Source organism: Pelophylax lessonae (genome assembly GCF_965119305.1).
Source record: "Pelophylax lessonae genome assembly, chromosome: 11".
NCBI lineage: Eukaryota > Metazoa > Chordata > Amphibia > Anura > Ranidae > Pelophylax > Pelophylax lessonae.
This window is the reverse complement of record NC_138778.1, coordinates 175358082-175384688: the sequence shown is the minus strand read 5'-3', so window position 1 is coordinate 175384688 and position 26607 is coordinate 175358082. Positions and strand designations below refer to the sequence as shown.

Below are 26607 nucleotides of genomic sequence, written 5' to 3'. Positions count from 1 at the left end.
CTATATAAATCCTAAATAATAATAATAATAATCTGTATTTGTCCTGGTGACCATTGTCACAGGGCCCAAAAGTGAGGCAAAATCCAAAATTCCCCTTATATTGGAAAGATTTCTTCTCACTTCCTGCTGCGTCTCTGAGACAGGAAGTGAAGGAAAATCTCTCCAATGGGACAACTAGGGTTTTAACCCTTCCCTGCACTATCCAAAACTAAAAACTTTAAAGGGGAGTTCCATGCTAAAATGCAACTAGGTATAGAACAATAGAAAATCAACAACCCCCTGCGCTTTTCTTTTTTCTTTTTTGTTTCGTACCTTTTATGTTATTTTCAGCCTGACTTCCGCCGTACCCCACTGTGTTTGCATTGGCTCCACCTCCTTCTCCTCGCTGCCTTCTAGGACCTGTGTGTGTCCCAGAAGACAACGGGACCATTCAGAAAGCGCAGCAATGTTGGCACCTGCACCTTAAGCTGATGGTGGAATCGGCTTGGGGTGCCAACATCGCGGGACCCTGGACAGGTACATGTCCTTATATTAAAAGTTAGCATCTACAATATTTTATATTTTTACAGACTGGAACTCCCCTTTAAAGTTAAACTCCAGGATAAGCAAATATTGCTTGAATAAGAGAGACATGTATACTTCTGCTTGACTCTCGGTGTGCTTTGTGTATTTCTTCCAGATCTGTGCAGTGATCCAGTGTGAAACTTTTCCTTCCTCTAATAAAGAACGGTCACTGCTGCTCCCTTCCTTTTTGCAAAGTGACTGGTCTTGTATCCGCCCCTTCCTGCAGACAACCTGTAGTGGATGGGGCCTGCTGGGTCCCTTCCACAAATCTGCTCTCTGCTCAGGCTATGGGCATCCAACGATGATGTCACCGCTACGTGTACAATGTAATATCTAGGTTTGGAAAGGCATTTGGAGCACACAAAGTAGATTTTATCCTATGTGGCATTTGTGGAATATATTTAAATTCATTTTTTTGCTTTGTTTGGAATTTAGCTTTAATTACAAGCTAGAAATATTCTTTAAATACAACCTTTACATCAATCAACCATTCATCGTTGTCAAAATGTCAACATTTTTACATTAAATGTCCTTCGACACAGCCAATGCAATTGAATAGGAACAATGCTGTAGCGTTGGGCTGTTGCAGAGCAGAATGTTCTGCAGAGACAGGGAGGGGGGTTAGGATTCATAGAACGCTTCCACTATGTACGCTGTGGATGTAAGAACACAGTTCATTGATGAGGAGATCGGAGTATGAGTCATTTACTGATGACTCATATGCCCCCCGCCCCCCCTCTTCTGTCTATGACTCACACTGTACTAACATCCCTCCTGATCTACATTGGTGGTATCAGGTACTTGGAAGGGTAATGTGGATTGGCTATGGTTTTCCTGAAGGATAAAGCTTAGACGTCATTTATCAATGAAGATTAGAAGGAAAATGCTGTATGTATGCAAATAAGACATTTCTGTAAAAAACATATCCAAATAACCATCGCAGATGTTTAATGCCTAGAGACATGATTCAGTCTCTGTCTGTTCCTAAAGGTACTCCTTACATTAAATATACAGTAGATTGTAGACACATTCGTTAACTGCTTTTTTGCATAAATTAAAGTTGAAGTCCACTAATTAGGTTGTTTGCGCTACCAGATAGCAGTATACTGAGCACATATCAAAGTAAGTGCCAAATCCTTTTGAGAGATTTTGGACTGAATGTTGGAAAAACATGGACTTTAAAGGCACTGGGTACAGTAAAACATAACAATTTTATTGGTTTACATTTTAAAACACAAAAAAAGAAAAAAAAACATAAATGCATCGCCTCAAAAGAGGCATCAATGTACATAGCGTTCATGAATAATAATAATGAAATGATAAACAGGCAATAGGAGCTATAATTAAATATTTAGTTTGGTACTTCACATCGAGATGACAGGTGTATAGGCTGTCGTCCAAAAAGATTGATCAATGTGGTTATAGGTGCATACAAAATTTCATTGAGCCAGATTGCTCAACATGTTTCGCTTTGAAGCTTCTTCTGGAGGTAGTAGTTCAATGCTCTGTATTCTGCCTGTAAATCGAACATAGTAAAAAGAAAAATCCAAAAACGCATAACAGGGAAGTCAAAGGCCTGAAAGAACTTGGGAAAGATGTTGGAAACGTAATCCCTGTTAACCACTTGCCTACTGGGCACTTAAACCCCCTTCCTGCCCAGGCCAATTTTCAGCTTTCAGCGCTCTCACATTTTGAATGACAATTGCGCGGACATGCTACACTGTACCCATATGAAATTTTTTCACACAAACAGAGCTTTCTTTTGGTGGTATTTAATAACCTCTGGGTTTTTTATTTCTTGCAAAAAAAAAAGAGAAAATTTTGAAAAACAAAAAAGTTTTTCTTATTTTCTGTGAGTACATTTTAAAAATAAATACATTTTTCTCCTTCACTGATGTGCACTGATGAGGCGGCACTGATGGGCACTGATAGGCTGCACTGATGGGCAAGATGAGGTAGCACATATGGGCACTGATGAGGTGGCACTGATGAGGAGGTACTAATATGCCGCACTGATGAGCATTGATAGGTGGCACTGATGAGCACTGATAGGCGGCACTGATGAGCACTGAGAGGTGGCACTTCTGGGCACTGAGAGGTGGCACTGCTGGGCACTGAGAGGTGGCACTGCTGGGCGGCACTGATGGACACTGATGGGTGGCACTGATGGATACTGACAGGTGGCACTGATGAGCACCTGCCTAGATGAGCAGGCACTGATGGGCACTGACTGGCAGCACTATGGGCACTGAGTGTGGGCACTGATGGCGGGCACTGTGGGCAGTAATGGCATTTTTTTTTCTCTTGTGTAATCAGGGCACTGGTGATCAGTGCCCTGATTACATTCCTCTGTGTTTCCCTTACCGCTGACGGCTCTCCTCTTCCTCACACTGCAGTCTCTGACTGAGAGCTGAGAGATGTTTACATATGAGATCATCTCTCATTGCACGGTCCGATCACGTGGTAAATGGCCGCTGTGATTGGCCATTTACCACGATCTGTGATTGGCTGTGTCCAAGGGACACGGCCGACACAGATTTTCCCCGATGCGCGGTTGCGGGAGCCTGTCACTGGGAGGCCGTTTAAAGACGGCCTCCCGGAAATTCGAGTCCGCGCTGTAGCCGTCTATCGGCTATAGCGCGGGCGGCAGGTGGTTAATACAGGCAGACGGCCTGTAGATATAATGGACTGTCTGATTGCTTCATCAAGTATTATTTCCCTTAGGTAGAAGGAAAAATAATGTGGGACAAGTTTCCAAAAAGTCTTACAGCATATGGAAATATAGAAGAGGTAGCGCTGCTTGCAGTAGTATTCCAGAATGTGTGCCAAAGTAATGTCTCCACCTTTCCCGGATGGGGAGTAAGCCGCCATGAATGACTCCACCTTCCCCGTTAACCGTTTTTGGATTTTTTTCTTTTTACTATGTTTGATTTACAGGCAGAATACAGAGCATTGAACTACTAGCTCCAGAAGAAGCTTCAAAGCGAAACATGTTGAGCTATCTGGCTCAATGAAATTTTGTATGCACCTATAACCACAATGATTGATCTTTTTGGACGAGAGCCTATACACCTGTTATCTCTAATGGATCATCTCGATGTGAAGTACCAAACTAAATATTTAATTATAGCGCCTATTGCCTGTTTATCATTTCATTATTATTATTATTCATGAATGCTATGTACATTGACGCCTCTTTTGAGGCGAAGCATTTATGTTTTTTTCTTTTTTTGTGTTTTAAAATGTAAACCAATAAAATTATTATGTTTTACTCTACCCAGTGCCTTTAAAGTCCATGTTTTTCCAACATTCAGTCCAAAGTTGAAGTCCAGACAGACGTAAAATGCACAGGGTAACGCATCTCTATAATCATTATTACATTATTAAATCTATTCTTTTAAATTTTTTTTTTAGAGGTATGCAATAAAAAGAAAATACAGGGATCACAAACAGTACAATGTAACTTCCATCATGAGTTATAAGGTTACAGAACACAGAACGTTAGAGGCGGCAGTCATAAACAATGTTATTATACAAGTCCAGTGAAATGATTAATTAAACCGTATTGCAATCCTAACAAGATAACGTAAGGAGAGTGAACACCGAAAACCTATAACCATAGTACCATGGGTGAGGGGAAAGTCCCACCGGGATCTATCTGTTGGCCCAGCAAGGACCCCCCTTGCCACCCTGTATGCAAAATGAAGAACCTACAAACGAGCTCACTTTCTTGACAGGATATACATACCCATGAAGCACTTTTTTCGGTTTATTAAGAGGAAAGGGATGAATCGGCACATACGTGCCCTTAAAACAGAAAGGGGGCAGAAGGAAGAAAAAGAAATGCAGGGGATGGAGTAGCAGGTAGGTAGTGGAGAGGCAGGGTTGAAGATAGAGAGAGAGAAAAAGTAAAGGGGGAGGGAGGGTACTCTGGTGCGGCTGCCGGCCTAAAACCGCCGCTCCACCAGGAGCAGGGTCCAACTAAAGATATGTGTCACGGGGTAACGTGGCAGAGCCTGACGTAAGAGGAGAGGCTTACCGGGTAACTGGCGTGGCACAGGTTCACCAGAGGCGCGCAGTCTAAGTGTTAGCCGGTTTTCACCAGGGCCCCAGATGGTGGGGATGGACTTGGCTGCTTGCTAACACCAGGTCGCGGCCCCCTGGATTCCCTGGGAGAGCCAGGAACAGGTCCAGAACCAACAGCCGGTAGCAGGTAAACAGATCAGGACGAGACAGGAGGATAGTCAGGACAAGCCAAGGTCAGGGCGGGCAGCAGGTAATCAGAATCCAAAGACAAGCCGGGTCAGGTAAACAGGAACAGCAGATATAACAGGCACAGGATACAAGAGAGCTGAAGACAACACAGCAATCACCTAGAGTGACAGCTGTGTTTAAATAGGCCGTTTTGGTGCCAATTTGGTAGCCTCGAACTACACTGAGGTAGCCTCGAACTCTGCCGAGGTAACCTCGAACTTCCACCAAGGTAGCCTCGAACTCCGCCAAGGTAGCCTCGAACTCCGCCAAGGTAGCCACGAACTCTACCAAGGTAGCCTCAGCGCATGCGCATAGGCGTTTGCTGGTTAGCGACGCCAGTATGCCTGCGCAGGGTATTGAGTCCCTGACAATATGTCATATATTCATCGGAGGAGAGGAACAAATCCCACTGAAGCCATCAGTCCCCGTGTATCACCGATTGGTCCCTGAGGGCTGTATATCATTCACTCTGGAGAACCACTGGGCAAAGGTAGGCGGGGCCTGCTGCTTCCAAACACTGGGAATGCACGCCCTTACGGCGTTAAGAAGATGTTTCAGTACAGATTTACTGTACTTTCGGCTAGACATGGGGGTGAGGTTAAGAAGTATTGCGGCCGGGTAGTCTGAAATAGAGAAGCCCGTAAGTTTGAAAACAATTGCCAGTACCCCTTGCCAGAACGGGCGAATTCGTGGACATTCCTAAAATATGTGAAAAAGTGTACCCGGGAGTGCATTACAGCGTCAACATAATGGGCTGAGGCCTGGGAATATTGACGCCAAGATGGAGGGGGTACGATACCAACGTGAAATGATTTTATAAGAGATTTCCTGGTATTGGCTACATAAAGAAGACTTATGGGCGAAGAAAATAATTCTGGACTTCTGGGCCTCCGTGAACGAGACATGGAGATCCCTTTCCCATTTGGGCAAGTACGGAGGGTCAATATGAGACGAAATAGACTATAGGATGTTGTAAGAGCAAGAGAGGGATTTCCACAGGGGACCAACACCCACATAAAGATCCTCAAAGGGGGTCAATTGGCGCCGGAAATCGGAGTGGTCCGGGAGAGAGCGAAGGAAATGGGACAATTGCCATATCTTCCACATGCCCAGAAAGGAGGAATCAAAGAAATCTATTCTTTAAAATGAACACAGCGTGAGTACCTGAATTTGGCAGAATATCATCCTCTTGCAGAAGCATGTATAGAAAAGCTCAGACTGAGAGAAGGAGGAGCAGCACCCGGAGCCAATCAGTTGTGCTGCACTGCTCAGGTTCTAACAAAGCACATGCTAATAGGAGGAGACTGGGAAAGATAAGCTCATCATTCTGCTGCTTCTCCTTTCAATGTCCAGTTACAGTTTATGCTGTGGAAGGAATAAGACCTGTTTGTGCTTCTTAAAGTGACACTAAATTTTGGTTTCACCACTTCTGGACCAGAAGGATTTGTTCCCTTAATGACCAGGTCATTTTTTGAGATAAGGCACTGCGTTACTTTAATGGACAATTGTGGGGTCGTGCGACGCTGTACCCAAATAAAACTGATGTCCTTTTTTCCCACAAATAAAGCTTTCTTTTGGTGATATTTGATCACCTTTGCAATTTTTATTTATTGCGCTTTAAACAAAAAAAGAGCGATAATTCTGAAAAATATATATATATATTTTTTTCACTTTCTGCTATATAACATTCCCAAAAAAAAAAAAAAATGTTTTCATCCTTTTAGGCCAATTTGTATTCTGCTACATATTTTTGGTAAAAAAAATCATAATAAGCGTATTTTGATTGGTTTGCGCAAAAGTTATTGCGTCTACAAATTAGGTAAAAGGTTTCATTTTTTTTCTTTTTACTAGTAATAGCCACGATCTGCGACATTGCAGCGGACAGTTCAGACCCCTAACTGACATTTTTGACAATTTTGGGGGACCAGTGACATTACTATAGTAATCAGTGCTAAAAATATGCACTGTTACTGTAATAATGACACTGGCATGAAAGCGGGTTAACCCAGGGGTGATCAAAGGGTTAAGTGTGAGCCTAGGGGAGTGTTTGCTAACTGTATGGGGGAGGGACTTGTGAAATGAACACAGAGACCTGTGATCCTATATAGGAGGTTAACAGGCGCTCTGTGTTCATTTCAGAGAGTTTACAACAGCAGACTGTTGTTCTCTCTCAGCGGGGAGCGATCGCGAGTGTCCGTGGCAATTGCGGCCGCCAGTCCAGTGGGTCGGCATGCCCACGGAGTGCGCTCATTCCCAGAAGCGCTCCCGCGAACCGACGTACCCATACGTCGGTTTGCGCAGCCGAGCCAGCCTGCCGCAGTATATCTACGGTGGGAATTATGCAAGTGGTTAAAAAGTAACCCGCTGTCGGCTGACTTAACAGAGCCAGCCCAGGCTTGAGAAAGATCACAACCATATGGTCGTGATCCACTCATATGCCTGGTCCGGTACCCTTGGTTCTCAGTGTTAAAGCCGGCGGGGGACAGATGCAGTATTGGATCGATGCTGCATCCACCTAGGTAAGTATGATAAAAGAAAAAAAAACATTCCCCTACTTCTCTTTCAAAGATGTAACCGTTATATAAAAATTAGTATTTTGATAATTTAGTTGCCCTTAAAGTTCCAGTAGAGGATTAAAATATACAATTGCAATAATGAAGGGATGCTGGCTAATTTTCCCCTTAAGGGCCATACACACTATAAGATTTTCTGAAGACTTTTTCCTTCAGATTTACCTTATCTATGTAGTGCAAGGGCCTGCCTGAGTGCATACAAATTGAAAGTGTTTAGGTTTGACCTCATATTATATGGTTTTGGTAAGTCTAAAGGAAAAAGTCTTCAGAAAATCTTAGTGTGTATGGCCCATTACTGAGTAAACTACACACTGAGTCTGCTGTAAGCGACCTTGCTTATCCCATCATTGTGCAGGCATATCCCACCATTGTCACCATCAGTAAGTCCGCCCTGTGCAATGACATGCAACTGCTGTTGGAGACCATGCATGCAGACAGGAAGTGGATGCAAAGAGCCTGGAATGGATCAGTAGCACAGAGATGCAAACAAAGGTGAAAGAATGTAACTATAGTATTTTCTGGAAGAAAGAAAAACAAATGGTTATGATACAGTGTTTTGGCAAACTAAATGTCATCCAGTCTGGGGTTTTTTTTATTATAAAGGACAGTTGTTTTAAAAATGAAAATCCAATAAAAAATTCTATAGTACCAAAAATTGTAAACATTTTATTAGGAAATTTTCTAAATTGTCGAGACAAAATAACTAGAATACTTGATTTTGAGATATATTTGATACCCTCCTTGCTGCCTTGTCTAGGCTGGGAGACTTCACTAATATAAGGAGTTACTTTTTGAATGGGGTTTGACTGGTATTTGTCATCGATAGGAATCTTAAAAAGCAATCTGTGGAGTGTGGGCATTGCAGCTCACCTGTATGCTGGATTGAGTTGGTTTTCAGAATACATAGGTGCTTACAAGGTTCTTCTAAAAATGTTCATGAACAAAGGTATATAGGTAGGGTTGCACATGACAGGAACTAGTCTAATGTTTTCTCCCTGCTTCTCTAGCTGTTCCCAGATGCCCTCCCTCTCTATCAAGGCTCTCTTCCTCATTCGGCCCTAAGTCGGACCCAGTCCTCCCCGGCAGCTCCACTCACCTCCTGCAGTTCAGAGTCGCGACGCCGTGTCCTGAGCACTACAGGTCAGAGTTCATATCCCAACATTGCCTCTTCTGTAGATTTACACTTAAGCCTCGTACACACGCAACGATTGTTGGCCGACCGATCGGCCGTCTTTTGTCCAGTGTTGTTGTGTTGGTTGAAATGTGCTTTAGACTGCACACTAATTTTGTCGGCCAACAACAACCAACTGCAGAAGTGATGTCATGTTCTGGTTTACGTTTCGTGTATTTTTTCTTCTCTGAGCATGTCCAGTCTTGCTCATCACATTTTTGTCTGCCGAAATCTGTACTGACTGAAAAACAAGCGGCCGTTCTGGTGACGGTCAACAAAAATTTTATAGCATGCACACCAGATTTTGTTCGGCCGAAAAGTCGCAGTCGGTTGTCGGAAGCATCATACTAAGAAGCCGACAATCAGCCGATCGGACGTTGGCCGAAAATTCACGGCCAACAATCGTTGCGTGTGTACAAAGCATGTCTACGAATAAAAATTACTTATGATCAGGCCTTCATAAGATCATTTTTACAGCTGATATAGTATCCACTATTGGTGTATGTAGACAAGAACATCAATTGTTCAGGGTGGGGTTTCTCAGAGATTTTAAAATATGGTGCCAGCTTATATAATTTTACATTTCTCCATTTTTTGTCACATCAAGGTCCTAGTGATAAGAGATCTAATTTTCTTTGAAAAGTACTGCCAGTCAATTATAAATATATTATAGTTTTCATTTTATCCCTCCCCCAGGCTTAGTCTATGACACTCTTATGCTGAAGCATCAGTGTACCTGTGGGGACACCAATAACCACCCAGAGCATGCTGGGAGAATACAGAGTATCTGGTCCCGACTGCAAGAAACTGGTCTCCTCGGCAAGTGCCAGGTAAGCCTTTGCTATTCTTCACTTTTTAAATACTAGGTTGTTTGGGTAGAACTTAGCAGTGGAAAAAGTATAATGGAATGTCTCTTCGAAAAGAATGATGCCAAAATAAGAGGGCACGCAAATAATGGGGCAAATCTAGATGACAGTATAAGTGGTATTTACCGTAAATAGGCTGTAAATAAACCCACACTCTTTCTATGTTGGTTGGATATGCAAGTGTGATTAAGAAATTGGTAGGTAAACTTGCGAACCTGCAATGCCCAAGAATATAAGTTCATGCACTGGTGTTATCTTGGGGTAAACAATTGTGATAAACCAAAAAAGGAAAAAAAAACCCCAGCCAATGAATATTTATCCTGAAAATTATTTACAAGCCATAGACACAATAAGCATACCCTGATCAGATAGAATGTATTTTTTTGTGTCTGTACCAACCATTTTCAGACGGGGTTGCATTGAATCCTAGGATTTCTCCAGAGGATGCCAGGGTTTTTATTAGAGCTGTAGCTGATTGACCTCTCATTTGATGGTATCTGCATAGTTCTGAGGACAATGCCACCTGGCACAGCTGGCAGCACGAACCCAATGATCTTTTTAGCTGTCTGTAAGTTCCTTCTTCCACTGGTCACTATTGTGAGGGGCATTTTTTCCACTGACCACAAATGAATTGGTTTTTAGCGAGGGGTCACTGAGACCTAAAAATTATTTGAAGAGTTCTTCTGGGATAACAAGGTTGAGAAAGACTGGTCAATACATTAGAGACTGGCCATAGATTGGCACACTAGTCAAATGTTGGCTTGCTTCTCCAGACAGCTATCTCAACATCCTTGTGGGGAAAATAGTTCATTGGCATAACAACCTGACTATCTCCCTTTTCACTTGATGAACTTCTACCAAGGGTGTTTGCCAAGTGCTGACAAAGCCTATAGAAATCCAGATTGTCTCCAGACAATGCTTGTGTCAGCAGCATCAGATGTGTCAGCAGCATGCAAATTACTCACTCTAGCCGCAACTTTCCATGGGTTCAACTGATTTTATCTTGACGCATTGTCACAGAAAAACCCCTTATGTGTTAAGGAATACTCCTTAAAGATTTCCCTTTGAGCCCAAAATCCATATGCTTGTGTGGTTGTCGACAACATAAGAAATACCTTCTGGATACTTATATTTCGTAGGGACACCAGTGGTGATATTCCCACCAAAACTCCTGGTTTTGACTATACAACAATGCCAATACAAAGATAAATGGTGTCTCTCAGGTGGATTCTCAATGCAGAATAAAATAACTTAAGAACCCAACTGTATGACAATAGCACCATCAATGTAGTCTTGTGGGAGGTGGCTGAAACAAAAAATATGGTGGGGAAAATCTCAAGTTAGCAATTCGAGAAGATGATGGGTGGCTGTGTTTCACTTTAGCAATTCAAGAAGAAGAAGGTGAGTAATCCAAGGCAGTGTCTCATCTTAGCAATTCAAGAAAAAGTTGTCAGGAATTCAAGGCAACATTGCCCACCCAAAACTGAAGAATATCAGATAGAGGCAGGACAGGCTTTGAATTAAAAAAGGACATGAGAGAAATCTTTACAATCCTGGCCTCAGGCTCCTACATGCCTCCTTTATTTCTAGTTTAAATGAATCAAGTTGTTGTTAAATTTTGGTGGTATACAACCAGTTTAGGTTATATGGGGAAGGGTAATAAGTAAGGTTTTTGGGGCGATGTTCTCTAAAAGTAATCTAAGTATTTTGCCGCAGCGCGTACGAGGAAGGAAAGCCACGCTGGATGAAATTCAGACAGTTCATGCTGAACATCACACCCTCTTATATGGGACCAGCCCACAGAGCCGTCATAAGCTGGAGAGCAAGAACCTGCTGGGTGAGGAGCTGACTGTACAGGCTCGTGATAAGTCTGGGGAAATAAATGAAGAATGGGGTAGGGATTATATATATATAAGTTGTTTTTTTTTTTTACCATAAAGTATAAATGCTGCCTAGACATTTTTGTTTAGTGTTTGATGCAGTTACCCTTAATTTTCTAACTGGTCACTAAAACAGGAAATGGGGGCAAGGAGATCTATTTAATTGAAGCACAGAAAAAAAATGGGATTTTTGTACTCACCGTAAAATCTATTTCTCTGAGTTCATCGACGGACAAATCGCTGCATAAATCATACTACTGGGTTATATTACCTCCTCCAAGAGTAGGACTAGTCAGAACAAAAAACACCTGGCTACGCCCATAGGCCGTCCTCAGCTGGTATATAACCCCCTCTCTGCTCTAGGTAATCAGTTTAGTAGCAAGCAGTATTAGAAGTATCAGAACTCCATAGAGGGGTGGGTGCTGTGTCCGTTGATGAACTTGGAGAAATTGATTTTATGGTAAGTACAAAAATCCCATTTTCTCTTTCGTTCATCGACGGACACATCGCTCCATAAATCATAACTACTGGGACGTCCAAAAGCAGTGCCAAAAGGAAAATGAGGGGTGGGGAAAATAACCCAAGGATAAACATAAGAGCCCTTAACCAGGACACAGGAGCCTTTACCGGGTCACAGGAGCCCCGTCTGAAAAATAATGGTTTAAAGAAGAAAAAAAACACCCCTCAAGAGGGAACAGCCCCTCTTAAACAGCAGCCTGCAAAACTTTGCGGCCAAAAGAAGCATCCGCAGATGTCACAGTATCTACCTTTATAAAACATATGCATGGACAACCAAGTGGCTGCCTTGAAAACTTGCGATTATGACGCCTAATGACGGAAGCCCGAGTAGAATGCCCCGTGACAGGGAAAGGTGGAACCTGACCTTTAAAGGAATAAGCCTGAGTCACTGTCTGTCTGATCCATCTGGAAGGTAGCCGAAGAAGTGGCCAGCCCTTTTCAAAGTCCCTCCGTAACCACAAAAAGTGAGTCTGACCTCTAAAAAGACTCAGTAGCTGCTCTAGACAGATTAAAACTGATTATCTAGAGCAGAGAGGGGGAATATATACCAGCTGAGGATGGCCCATGGGCATAGCCAGGTGTTTTTTGTTTTGCCTAGTCCTACTCCTGGAGGAGGCAATATAACCCAGTAGGTATGATTCATGGAGCGCTGAGTCCGTTGATGAAGGAAAGAGAAAAGCATTTTTGTCATAGAGTAGGAAAAGGTTACAAGATCCTTTGTCAGGCTGTTGTTGTTGTCTGTGCCCCATTGGTATCAGTGGCTACCAATGCTGGCAGATGAAATGAGGGTAGACCCCCCCCCCCCCCAAAAAAAAAAACGATACAGACTGCAATTTTTTAAAAAATTGAAAGCGGTTCTATCCCTTTTATCCAGCAGTTACAAAAATCGTTTGGCTGGAATTACATTTTATCTTACTTGCTTCATGCATTGAGGCATAAAAAGGTCTTTTTAATATTTAATGTATATCTTCCTGTTTTAGATAGTACATGATAACTGTGCAGCCTCAGCCTTGCATGACAGCCAGGCAACTAGCGTTTTCAGAAAAAGAGGTTACCAAAGGTTGCTTACATTTTCCTCTTACAACAGGTTTCCATTAAGCCATGTTAATGCTCAGAAATGTCCAAACATAAAAATGCACTAAGGTGAGGCACATAGTTATGAACTAAAACAAACCAACAATTGGTAAAGTCAGTTGGTATTCTCTTGTACAAAATTATACTATCCCATGTACTCAATAGTGAGCCCCTCATTCAAACCCTAAAAAAAACCTCAATATTAGTATACATGTGATCATTAAAAACTAAATTGATTATTAAATTTGTGTACAAAAAACAAAAAAAAGAATAATATAATGTTGCATTGAAGACTTTCTGATGATGCCCATGGGGAAATGCATAGAGGTTGGATTGCTGTCAGTTGCCTTGGATAACCAGTGACATCACATCCGGTTAGTGGTGGAATGCAGGCCGGGCTTCAGTAGGTAACAGTGGGGCGTACGGTTCTCTGTAGTGAAATTTGGATCGCCAGTGTACTGTGCAGGCTGATTGAGCTGGTGCCGGTCTGGGATCATTTTAATGTAAGCGTATTTTATGTAGAGATACCTTTAGGAATACATTTTATTAAACGGCATTGTACTATTATCTGTTCGTGTATGGTACTTGGTGTATAATGCTTGATAGGAGAATACCACCATTGGAGAAGTGTTTGGATGCTGTTGAAGAAATTCTAACCACTACATCTTATTATATTGGTTTGATAAAAGGCTTGATTGGTCCTAGAGACCTTGGAGCTCTGGTGGGTGCATTTATATTGTCACACATGGTGGAGCACTTGTTTGTTGGGGAGAAGAGCACTATATACCCTTCCAGGATTTCCCTACATACATTTTGGTGGAAGGGCTTCAAAGATTAATATAAAATCACATCAGACTTTATTTGTTGACTTTATTTGTTGAACTGATTATTTAAATTTTGAATTGAGAATTTTTTTTGGGGACATTTTTTTGTTTCACTTGTGTTACACTATTCAACAGTGCAGCAATATATGATTCGTTTTTTTGTACAAAAATTGAATTAATCAATTTTTAATTTTAGTGGTCACATGTATACTAATATTGAGTTTTTTTGGGTTTGAATGAGGGGCTCACTATTGAGTACATGGGATAGTATATATGTACTTTTGCACAAGAAAATAGCACTTGACTTTACCAATTTTTTTGTTTTCATTTAGGTTGATTCACACTTAAAGCGGAGTTCTACCCAAAAGTGGAAACTCTGGTGATCTGCTTCCTCCCCCCCTCCGGTGCCGTATTTGGCTCCTTTCAGGGGGGAGGGGGGAACGATACCTGTTTTTGACAGGTACCCTTCCCCACTTCCAGGACACAGCGCCGTGCCTCGGAAGTTCAGACCCCCTACTCCTTCCCCCTCCTTCCAATTTAGAAAGCGCAGTGGGGAACCGGCTGTGAAGCCGAAAGGTACAGCTCTCTCTCCAGCTAGAAGAACAGTAAGCAGCCCAGTAGTGACATCACCAAATCCCACTTCATATCTGATGAAACTAGCAGTCTTAAACAGCAGTGCATTAGATAATCTCCCAGCGTATATACTAGTGATCGACCGATTATCGGCAAAGCCGATATATCAAGGGCCAATATGAACTTTCCCCAATATATCGGAGTCGGCCCCTGAGGTTACCGATATTGCCGATATTTCGGAAAGTGCTTGTACCAGAGTGATGCCTGTAGCTAGAGGCATCACCCCGGTACCGGCGTCCATAGCCGACAGTTGGCTGTCTTGTAATGACAACCAATGTGGCTGAGAAGCCGCCCGGCTGTCAATACAAGGATCGGGAGGGGATGTCCCCCCCCTCCCGCCACCTTCCACTGCTTGCCCGGGTCTCCCGTCCCACCGGGAGACCCGGGCAACCAGCCTGCACGGCCGCCGAAGACCCGATCAAAGCCGCATTCGACTCTGATCGGGTCATGACATCACTTCCGGGTACTCGGCGCCAGATTAAAAAAATGACAGCATTCAAAACAGCCAAATTTGGCGTTTTGAATGCTTTTAAGTGCAGAGGAGGGGTTTGGGGTCTTTTAGACCCCCAGATCCCTCCACAAAAGTACCTGTCAAGTGATAAAAATAAAAAATAAATATTTTTTCAAATGTATGAAAATATTGACCAATATTGGCAACGAAAAACGGATATCGGTCAATCACTAGTATATACAGCTATGGGGCTCAAGGCACACAGCTAACATTTTTAGATGTTCCTTATAACAAATATTGATTTTTTGAGCTCAGGTTCATCTAACTATTGCAGTCATAAATCATTAAGAGGTATAACTAAATTTTAGCCTAAAGGCAAAACTACATGGCATATTTTAATCTTCTGTTACCACTGCCTTTAACCACTTGCTGGCAGTCACCTTTTTGGGCTAGTACAACGCAGGAGATTGTTTTGTAGCTTGGTTGTTTTTCTAAACTTGATGGCGATTAACCACTAGTAGCAATTTATTAATAAACAAACGGGACAAATTGTTCCCTATGGAGTAAGCTACAGAGCAGAAACTTTATGTTGTGTACGTAAGCATTTCTAAAAATCACATACAATTCTACATATAACCTTGTTATAGCTTATCAGAATGTAGACTACAAAGTATATTAAATCATTTTTCATTCTGCCATATTTTCTTACCACTAACAGTAATTTGTCTTGTAGGACCTCTTTCTCAGAAGATGTATGCAGTTCTGCCCTGTGGAGGGATTGGGGTAAGTTCAAAACTCAAGTGCAAAGATCTCACCAACAGAATCTTCAAGAAATATCAGAAACTATTAGGCCCTTGTCACACATACGGTCCGTTTGTCTGTTTTTCATCCATCCGTTGACGGATGAATAATGGATATCAATGCATCTCTATGTAAAAAGGATGACAAACATCCGTTTTCATCCGCTTCCGTCAATGACGTTTTTTTGGAACGTATGAATGCCCTATTTTTCATCCGTCATAAAAACGGATCGGATGAAAAACAGATGTAAGCGGACAAACGGTCCGTTTTTCATCCGTTTTTGCATTGGTAGTGGATGTAAAAAAAAATGGATGAAAAACAGATGAAAACGGACGAAAAATGGATGGAAAACGGATGGAAAACTGATACACTTTGACGTGACTGAACTGATGAACTGAACAGACCGTGCCGTATGTGTGAAAGGGGCCTTAGGTAGTTTACCTCTCCAATGCCACCAAACACTAGATTTGAGGTTTGGGTGGACTGGCCCTTTAGGTAAAATTCTGGTAGACTATGCTCCAGAATCATTTCCTTATAATACTTTGAATCCAGATGAATGTTTTAGGTAGACATGGCAATTGCAGGCAAAAAAAGGAAGAGGGGAGAAAGAGGCAGAAAAAAGTGTGGAGTGGCTCCCCGAGCCCGACCCCCCGTGTCCCTCCGCCATATAATAATCTATTTTAACAACTTCACTTCTGGAAGACTTTACTCCTTTATGACCAGGCCATTTTTTGCTGTTCAGCACTTTAACTGGCAGTTGCGCAGTTATACAATGCTTTACCCAAATTAAATTTATATAATTTTTCCCCACAAATAGATCTTTTTTTTTTGTGTTATTTGATCACCACTGGGTTTTTTGTTTTTTATAATATAAATGAAAAAAATGTTACATTTTGAAAAAAAAACTAAACATATGTTTTACTTTCTGATATAAAACATATCCAATAAAAAATGTAAAAAAAAATTCTTCATAAATTTATGCCAAAATGTAGTCTGCTACATGTCTTTGGTAAAAAAAAAATCCCCACAAGTGTATATTGATTGGTTTCCGTGAAAGTTATAGCGACTACAAACTATAGTATATATACTGGGATTTTTATTTATTTATTTATACAAGTATTGGCAGTGATCAGTGACTTATAATGGGACTGTGATAGAGTGGTGGACAATCTGGCACTAACTGACACTGACATCACCAGTGACACTAATACAGTGGTCAGTGTTATTGATATACACTGTCATTGTACTAATGACAGTGGCTGGGAAGGGGTTAACCTCTAGGGGCAATCAAGGGGTTAACTGTGTGCCTAAAAATGTCTTAGTGTGTTTACTGTGTGCTAGCTATTTTCACTAAGCAATGTGGTGGTGGAGAAAAAAAATAGCACATCGCTGCTGTCTGTAGAGATTCCTATGTTGTTTACCAACACAGGACTGTCTTCTGTCATTCACTCAGCCGATCAGCAGGTGCCGGCCATAAATCATTGGCCGGGACCCGCTGATTGCCTTGTTCTGTAGCAAATGACAGCACAGCCAGGGCGGCGCGCACGCACCTACTACCCGGAAATGCAAATCACGTATATTTATGTGATCCTGCGCAGCTGAGCCGTCCTGTAACAATAAAGCTACATGAGGTGGTTGGCAAATGGGAATATAATGTATCTAACAGTGTATTGTAACATGATGGCAGTCTCCAACAGGCTTTTGTAATATCTTGGCAGTCTCTAACAGACTGTTTGGTGGACTTTAGGGGTCCTGATGCTGTTTATAGAGACACTCTTATTTTTCTAGAAATACCCTTTAAATCAGCAATCAGCAACATTTGTTAACCATTGATGTGAGATTTACTGTGGGTTTACTTGCCTTATAAAATGCCCTAATGTCTTTTGGGTGGCAGGTGGACAGTGACACTGTGTGGAACGAGCTACACTCCCCAGCTGCTGTCCGAACGGCTGTTGGTTCCCTTCTTGAGCTGGCATTCAAAGTGGCATCTGGAGAGCTGAAAGTGAGTCACTCATTCATTATCTTTAGCTATCATTATTATCTTAAAAATAAGAACTTTAGAGAGCCTCCATCACTAGCATTTTTAGGCTGATTTTCCCTCATTGACCTTGCCCTGTCTTTGATACAAAAAGTAATGAAAAGTCTAGAATTTTACAGTCATTGCCAGGGCTGCTGTTAGAAATCATGGGGCCCCATACAGCCTGATAGAGCCCTCTTCCCTTGGCCAAAAGTGACCAACTACACAGATGAATGAATAGGAAGCACTCTGAGGCTTCCTGCTCATTCACAAACAGAAGCATAGTAAAGTCATGAATGGACACAGGAGTGATTGATAGTGATTGCTCACTTTGTTCATTCAGGAAAGGGCCCAGTAAATACATATTTACCGGCCCCTTCCCCTGCTCACCATCTTAAAGCACCCCCCCCCCCCTGTGTACCCACAGCAGCTGCCAATAGGAGAGGAGAGAAGCCGACAGTGCTGCGGGGGAAAGGGGCACATAGTGATGTACAGACAGCAGATGGAATGGGCTCATGTGCTAGAACCAATCCCCCTGCAGTGCAACTGGAGGGGGAAAGAAGAGGAGAAGCTGGCAGCGCTGTAGGGGGAGACAGTAGAGGATCGGTGTCTGAAATAAGACAGTACAGCTGGGCCTCCTGCCCAACAGGTGCCCGGGCCCCCATTTTGAACTGATGGGACCTTGGCCCAGTATGGGAGGGCTGGCTGTACTGCCTTATCAGTGGCCCTGGTCATCACAGAAACAAAAGGTAAGGGAAAAAATCTCCCAAAAGGGACACATTATGGTAGCAAGGGATTTCCTTTTACTTCTTGTTGTGTCTCCATGACAGGAATTAAGGGAAAATTTCCTGATGGAACACATACAGCAAAATACCCGAGGAGGTCTTTACCATTCCCTATTCTATTCAAAACAAAAAAAGCTTTGATTTTACATACACTTTAACCTATGTAATTAAAAAGCAAGGTGGGCAGATTATTTTTTTACACTCTTAAAGTCCGGTTGTTCTGACAAAAATGAGGGCTTTTTTATTACATGTATACGTTTTTCATAAGTTAGCAATAGTGTTCCTTTGGTATGAATTGTTTCTATAACTCTGCATCTTTTATTGTGGAAAGTTTCATGGTGTGGTTTCCAATGTTTGCAATTTCACTTCCTGCAGAATGGTTTTGCAGTTATTCGTCCCCCAGGACACCATGCTGAGGAATCGGTTGCCATGTAAGTACAAAAAGGAGGGGTCCCGTAATAAAGACCCCTCCTCAGTAATGAGGTATTCACTCCTCTTCCATTCCTGCTTTTCTTCCTGAAAATGCAGTCTCATCCCATTCTTGTTCAATGGCCCCGTTGTGTGTCTGTCTTCCTTTGTACCTCATCGTCTTCTGCTGTCATCCCTCTTCTGCCTCTGGATCCCTCTTCCCTTTGTCCTGGATCACACTCACCATCACTGACCCTCTATCCCCTCTCCTCTTCCTTTAGGGGTTTCTGTTTTTTTAACTCTGTAGCTATCGCTGCCAAATTGCTCCGCCAGAAGATGAATGTGGGCCGGATCCTGATAGTGGATTGGGTAAGTTAGTGGAAGTACGGTCAGTGGACGTCTTTGTAGCCTAGATAAGATAGTCTATTACCTTTGCCGTTAGATGATTGCCTTCTAAACAAGCTGTATTTTTCTGGCAGGATATTCACCATGGTAACGGAACACAGCAAGCCTTCTACAGTGACCCCAATGTCCTTTACTTGTCTCTCCACCGTTATGATGATGGCAACTTCTTTCCCGGTAGTGGCTCTCCTGAGGAGGTGAGTTAAAGGTTTTAGGTGCCCTTTTGATTTTTGGATGAGGAATAACCATCTTTTATTGATACTGTATTTATACTAAATTCATGATGCCTGGATGTCACATCACTTCCTCAAACTCAACCTATCCAAAACCGAGTTCATGGTATTTCCATCCCCATGGTCCTCTTCCCCTGATTTCTCTGTCAACATCAATGGCACAACTATCAACCCGTCCACCCATGCCAAGGATCTAGGTATAATCCTGGACTCTGAACTATCCTTTCAGCCACACATCCAGTCACTGTCCAAAGCTTGCCGCCTCAACCTCTGCAACATCTCCAAGATACGTCCCTTCCTAACCAATGATGCCACAAAGCTTCTAATCCACTCCCTGGTCATCTCTCGTCTTGATTACTCCATTCTCATTGGCTTACTTTTAAAAAGACTATTCCCCTTCAGTCCATCATGAACGCTGCTGCCAGGCTCATCCACCTTGCAAACCGCTCTGTGTCTGCTTCCCCCCTTTGCCAATCCCTCCATTGGCTGCCACTCAACCAACAAATTAAATTCAAGTTACTAACCATAACCTAACAAAGCCATCCATAACTTGGCACCCAGCTACATCACTAATCTGGTCTCAAAATACCAACCAACTCGTTCTCTTCGTTCCTCCCAGGACCTCCTGCTCTCTAGCTCCCTTGTAACCTCTTCCCATACTCGCCTGCAGGACTTCTCCCGAGCTTCTCCCATCCTCTAGAATGCTCTACCCCCATCTGTCCGACTATCTCCAACTTTGTCTACTTTCAGACGATCCCTGAAAACACATCTCTTCAGAGAAGCCTATCTGGCAACCACCTAACAACTGTACCCTTATTTTCTCCATCAGCCCATCCCCCACATTTATTACATCTTGTATCTCTTGACTGTCCCTCTTAGATTGTAAGCTCTAACGAGCAGGGTCCTCTGATCCCTACTGTATTAAATTGTATTGAATTTGTACTGTATACCCTCAAGTTGTAAAGTGCTGCGTAAACTGTTGGCGCTATATCAATACTATATAATAATAAAAATAATGATGCCCAACCTGAGTCCTTTGGCCATTTGACACTGTAACGCTCCTGCGTTTTTTGAACAAGATGGATTTGCAGCTGCAGAAAAACTCCACTCAGTAGTCATGCAGAGATACGTTGAAATACCAATCCCAACTCCCAAGACTCATCACAGTGGTCTGTCTGATTCAGCATACAAATATAGTGATGATGAGCTAGAGAGACAGGTTTGAATGGGGACAACAGGAGACAAACACTTGAGAGGAATGTTCATGAGAGTATAGATGGTAGCAGGTGGGATGCAGATAGGTTAGCAATCATGTATGGTAGTAGGTGGTAGGATAGCAGATGACATACAAGAGAGACTAACCCAGTGCAAGGATAGATGTTAGTAGGCTCAAGAGCTAGCAATCTAAATAGTGCAGATGATAGTAATAGTCCTTAGTATGCAGAGCTAAATAGTGTAAGCTTGGTAGGAAGGTTATGGAGGATTCCCCTGCGGGGTACTTATCACTAATAGCAAGCAGTAGTAGAGTGGTTCGGTATGAGCAAGTGATCCGGTAGCGGGATACAGGGATCAGCAGCGAGGTTCCGACAGCGAGGTACGCTTGTAAGCATATGAGCTTCATGGCAGGTTGAACGAACGATGTGAGTGAGAACGCCGGCGGTTGAAATAGCCGATCTGCGGCGCTCAGTGATGACAGCGTCGGTCTTAAAGGTGTATGCGCACCTACCAGAAGAGAATGGTGGGACGCATACACGGAATTGGAAAGTGGAATAAGGGTACCAAAGGTACCAGAACATTACAGTACCCCCCCCTAAGGCCGGCTCCTGAAGGCCTCTAGAGCTGGTTTTTCCGGGTATTTCGCGTGAAAATTGCGAATCAGTCTAGGGGCATGTATATCAGAGGTATCTGGCCAGGTGTCGTCTTGGGGCCCATAGTTCTTCCATCGTACTAGATATTGGAGTCTTCTGTGGATACGAGAATCCAGAATCTCCTTTATCTCATATTCTTCTCCGCCTTCAACTTGTACAGGAGGTGGAGGTGGGATGGTAGGCCTTAGTCCTTGGTCAGGAACATGGGGCTTCAGTAGCGACACATGGAAGATGGGATGTATCTTGAGGTCTGTTGGTAATGTGAGCTGAACTGCAGCTTTCCCAAAGAGTTTCCTGATTGGGAAGGGTCCCAAGAATAGAGGCCCAAGCTTTTTGCTAGGGATCTTTAATCTTAAGTTTTTTGTTGATAGCCAAACAAGGTCCCCAATAGCATACTGAGGAGAAGGTCTTCTACGAAGGTCATAGTACTTCTTTTGTTGACTATGAGCGTGTGAGATGGTAGTATTAAGTAAACCCAGAGAGTCTTTTATTTGGGTAAGATAGTCTGAGGCTACTGAGTTACTTGAGGGAAGGATGCGTGGTGGAAGAATAGTGGGATGAAACCCATAGTTCAAGTAGAACGGACTCTGTTTGGTCGTACTGTGGGTTGCGTTGTTGTAGGCAAATTCTGCCAGAGGGAGGAGATCCACCCAATCATCCTGTAGGTATGATGTGTAGCAACGTAAATATTGCTCGATGCACTGGTTGACTCTTTCAGTCTGTCCGTTAGTCTGAGGATGGTAGGGAGAAGTGAGCTTTCGCTCAATTCGTAGTATGTGACATAGTTCTTGCCAAAACTTGGAGATGAATTGTGATCCACGGTCAGACAAAAGAGTTTTTGGAATTCCATGTAACTTAAAGACATGTTTCATCAGTAGTTCCGCTGTTTGTTTGGACGAAGGTAGTCTGCGAATAGCAACAAAATGTGCCATCTTTGTCAGATGGTCCACTGACACTAAAATGGTATTAAATCCTTTGGAAGGTGGTAGTTCTACTATAAAGTCCAAGGACACAACCTCCCATGGAGTCTGGGGTATTGGTAGACTGCATAGTAGACCCAATGGTCTCTAGTGTCGATTTTGGACCTGGCACAGACGTTGCATGAAGAGACAAATTTCTGTATAGATGTCTTCATATCAGGCCACCAAAACTGTCTGGTAAGCAAATTAAGAGTCTTTGTCATACCCATATGTCCTGCCATAGGCACATCATGTGACAATTTCAAGATTTTGGTGCGCATAGTAGGGGGTATGTAGAGTTTGTCGTTGTAGTAGAGGAAGCCTTCTGCATCAGCACTTATTTGTGGTGGAGGTGAATCCAAACCTATACTGTGCAGAATCTCTTCCTTCAAGGAACGGACAACCCCAATAATACGCTTGTAGGGTATTATAGGAACGGAAGGGATTTCGGAGTAATTATCTTCAGTTAGTCGTGATAGCGCATCCGCTTTTTTATTCTTGTCTGCAGGTGTATATGTCACTAGGAAGTTAAATCTTAGGAAGAATAGTGACCATCGTACCTGCCAATGGGAGAGGGTTTTGTTAGTCTGAAGATATTGAAGATTTTTATGATCTGTATATATAAGTATTGGTAATCGGGTACCTTCAAGTAGATGTCGCCAATTCTCCAGGGCCAGTTTTATAGCAAGCAGTTCCTTTTCACCCACTGGGTAATTCACCTCTGGGCTGCTTAGAGATTTAGAGAAGAAGGCGACAGGATGGAGTGGTGAAGTATTCGTTGGTCGTTGGGAGAGTACTGCTCCTACTGCCATATTTGACGCATCTACTTCCAGAATGTATTGGAGGGATGGGTCAGGATGGCGTAGTATGGGAGCAGAGGTAAAGCTTGTTTTTAACAAGCGAAAAGCTTCATTTGCTTCATCTGACCATTTAAATGGTTTCTTAATACTTGTGAGTTGTGTGAGAGGTCTCACAATGGCAGAGAAGTTCTTGATGAACTTCCTATAGAAGTTTGAAAATCCAAGAAATCGCTGTAGTGCTTTGCGGGTGGTTGGTATAGGCCAATCCTGAATACAGGATATCTTACTCATATCCATCTTGATTCCTGTTTTGGATATGATGTATCCTAGGAATAATACTTCTTCTTTGTGAAATAAGCATTTTTTTAGTTTAACGTATAGATTGTGTGTGAGTAATCTGGATAACACAAGTCTTACATGTTTTATATGTTCAGACAAGGATCGTGAATAAATAAGTATATCGTCCAGATATACCACAACACAGACGTCAAGTAAGTCTCTAAAGATATAGTTTATGAATCGTTGGAAAGCTGCGGGAGCGTTACATAGCCCAAATGGCATTACAAGATATTCGAACAATCCGTATCTGGTTCTGAATGCTGTCTTCCACTCATCTCCATCACGGATTCGGATTAGATTGTATGCCCCTTTCAGGTCCAATTTTGAAAAGTAGGTAGCTCCACGCACTTGCTCAATGAGTTCAGGGATAAGCGGCAAAGGATAGCGATCTTTTACTGTAATGGCGTTCAATTGCCTATAGTCGATAATAGGTCTGAGACTTGAGTCTTTATTGCGGACAAAAAAAAGTCCTGCTGCTGTGGAAGAAGTGGAAGGTCTAATAACGGAATTTTTGTAAAATCTTACCTGTAAAATTCCTTTCTCTGAGTCCTCCGACAGTCGCCGCCTCTTCATATTCGTCACATATGGGGTATTAGACTTTGCTCCGAAGGAGTAGCTAGGCAACAGAATATGTTAACAATAAAGCTTTAACATATCCCACCCTCAAGGGGTGGTCCCCTCAGTCAATACCCTCCTACTTCCTGCAACCATATCTCAGTTTTAGTGGAATAGCAGTAGAGTATACAATCAAACCCCAAAAGAGGGGCGGGGGCGGCGACTGTCGGAGGACTCAGAGAAAGGAATTTTACAGGTAAGATTTTACAAAAATTCCGTTTTCTCTTACGTCCTCCGACAGTCGCCGCCTCTTCATATTCGTCACATATGGGGACGTCCCAAAGCAGTGCAAACATGAGGGGTGGGAAACGCATCCGCGCCGAAAGGCAACGCAGTCTCCGCATCAAAGAAGGAACCTTACCAAAGGAAGGAAACCAGCTGGGCAACAGCAAAAAACAAGTGCTCAACAGGAGCAACAACCCAGGAAAAGACAAAAAACCAGGGGATACAAAACTTATCCCAACAGCCAAGGAGTCCCCAACAAGGGACCCTAGGGAACAGCCGCACTAAGAACCTTGCGGCCAAAGGAAGCATCCGCCGATGCCTGAACATCTACTCTGTAGAATTTTGTGAAAGTGTGCACGGTCGACCAAGTCGCCGCCTTACACACCTGGGCTACAGAAGCCCCATGACGACAGGCCCAAGACGTACTCAAAGATCTAGTAGAGTGCGCCTTCACAGGCACAGGGGGAACCTTCCCCTGCAAAGCATAGGCCTGTTCAATGGTCTGCCTGATCCATTTGGCGATGGTAGAGGCCGAAGCCGCCATGCCCTTCCGAGGACCCTCTGGAAGAACAAACAAGGAGTCCGTCTTTCGAAAAGACTCAGTCGATTTAAGGTAAACCCTTATCGCCCGAACAACATCCAGAGAGTGCAATCTCACCTCCTTTGGATGTTTAGGCTTCGTGCACAACGAAGGCAAGACAATATCCTCATTAAGATGGAAGTCCGAGACTCGTTTCGGAAGAAAAGAAGGATTAGGTCGCAAGACCACCTTATCCAAATGAATAACCAGGTACGGAGACTTGCAGGACAAAGCCGCCAGCTCCGACACTCTGCGAGCCGAAGTGATCGCCACCAAAAAGGCGACCTTTTTGGACAACATAGACAACGAGATCTCCCTGATCTGTTCAAAAGGAGCACGTTGTAACACAGATAGAACGAGATTCAAGTCCCAAGGGGGCAGAGGATCCCGCCTCGGGGGAACCAGATGCCGCACACCCTGAACAAAGGTGCCAACCAATGGGTTGGAAGCCACGGACGTTGAAACAGAACGGCCAGAGCAGACACCTGACCCTTCATCGTAGCCAGCGCCAAACGCTGATCAACACCCGTTTGAAGGAAAGACAGCACACGGGACACCGAGTACGTGCGGGGTGAAAACCCCCTGGACTCACACCAGGCAAAATAGGCCTTCCAAGTACGGTAATAAACCTTCCCCGAGGAAGATTTCCTCGCATTGATCAAAGTATGAACGACCTCCGGAGAGAGACCCCTCTCCTTCAGGACCTCGGTCTCAACAGCCAGGCCGTCAAAGCCAGCGACTGTAAAGCAGGATGGTATATCGGTCCTTGAGACAGTAGATCGTCTCGAAGAGGCAGACGCCACGGGGCGTCGACCGCCAGATTCACGAGGTCTGCGTACCAGGACCGGCGAGGCCAGTCCGGTGCCACAAGAATCACCGTGTTGCGTTCCGAGTGTAACCTGCGAAGGAACCTGGACAGCAACTGAATCGGTGGAAACGCGTACAGCAGCCTGTACTGATGCCACGGGGCCACTAACTCGTCCGACGCGTCTGCCCGAGGGTCGCGCGTCCTTGCCACGAACCTCTTCACCTTGTTGTTGAGGCGAGACGCGAACAGGTCCACATCTGGAAGACCCCACTTCGCGCACAACGTCTGGAAGACAGCCGGATGGAGAGACCATTCCCCCTGATCCAGGGTCTGGCGACTCAGATAGTCCGCCTGCCAGTTCTCCACTCCCGGAATGTGAACCGCCGTTATCGCCGGGACATGAGTCTCGGCCCAAGACAGAATGTCGGCCACTTCTCGAGCCGCTCGGGCACTCCTGGTGCCCCCTTGGTGGTTGATGTAGGCCACCGCCGTGGCATTGTCTGTCTGCACCCGAACCGGGCAACCCTGCAGCCGGTCCGTCCAGCGATGAAGACAGAGACTTATCGCACGCAATTCCAGAATGTTGATCGGAAGGGAAGATTCCCCCTCCGACCAAGTCCCCTGAGCGGACAGAACGCCCAGAACTCCACCCCAGCCCGACAGATTTGAAGATCCAGAGATTGAGGTCGCCCGTCCCACCTGGACAGGATCTCCGCTTGGAGACCCCGCGTGTGAAACTGTGCGAAAGGAATCGCCTCGAAGGCCGAGACCATCAATCCCAGACATCTCATACACGTCCGCAGAGACGAGTTCGGAACGTCCCTGAGGGACCTGACTTTCTCCCGGAGAGTCCTGAGTTTTGTCTTCCGGCAGGAAGACCTTCGCCTGCACCGAGTCCAGTATCATTCCCAGATAGGGGAGACGAACCGACGGACTCAGTGTCGACTTTGGAAAATTT

At 43.8% G+C, this 26607-nt stretch overlaps 1 protein-coding gene across 8 annotated transcripts in view; it reads left to right on the top strand.

Moving 5' to 3' along the window:
• HDAC5 (histone deacetylase 5) overlaps positions 1-26607 on the top strand; it is a 168768-nt gene that overhangs the window by 124576 nt on the left and 17585 nt on the right. For 6 of the 8 annotated variants that reach the window (XM_082271251.1, XM_082271250.1, XM_082271245.1 and 3 more), the window contains 8 exons: positions 8399-8531; positions 9259-9392; positions 11145-11322; positions 15543-15592; positions 17505-17612; positions 18788-18843; positions 19102-19189; positions 19300-19419. In XM_082271251.1, coding sequence (XP_082127377.1) covers positions 8399-8531; positions 9259-9392; positions 11145-11322; positions 15543-15592; positions 17505-17612; positions 18788-18843; positions 19102-19189; positions 19300-19419 — 867 coding nt within the window. The remainder of the gene's footprint in view (positions 1-8398; positions 8532-9258; positions 9393-11144; positions 11323-15542; positions 15593-17504; positions 17613-18787; positions 18844-19101; positions 19190-19299; positions 19420-26607) is intronic. The other 2 variants (XM_082271249.1, XM_082271248.1) reach the window with 1 other exon arrangement.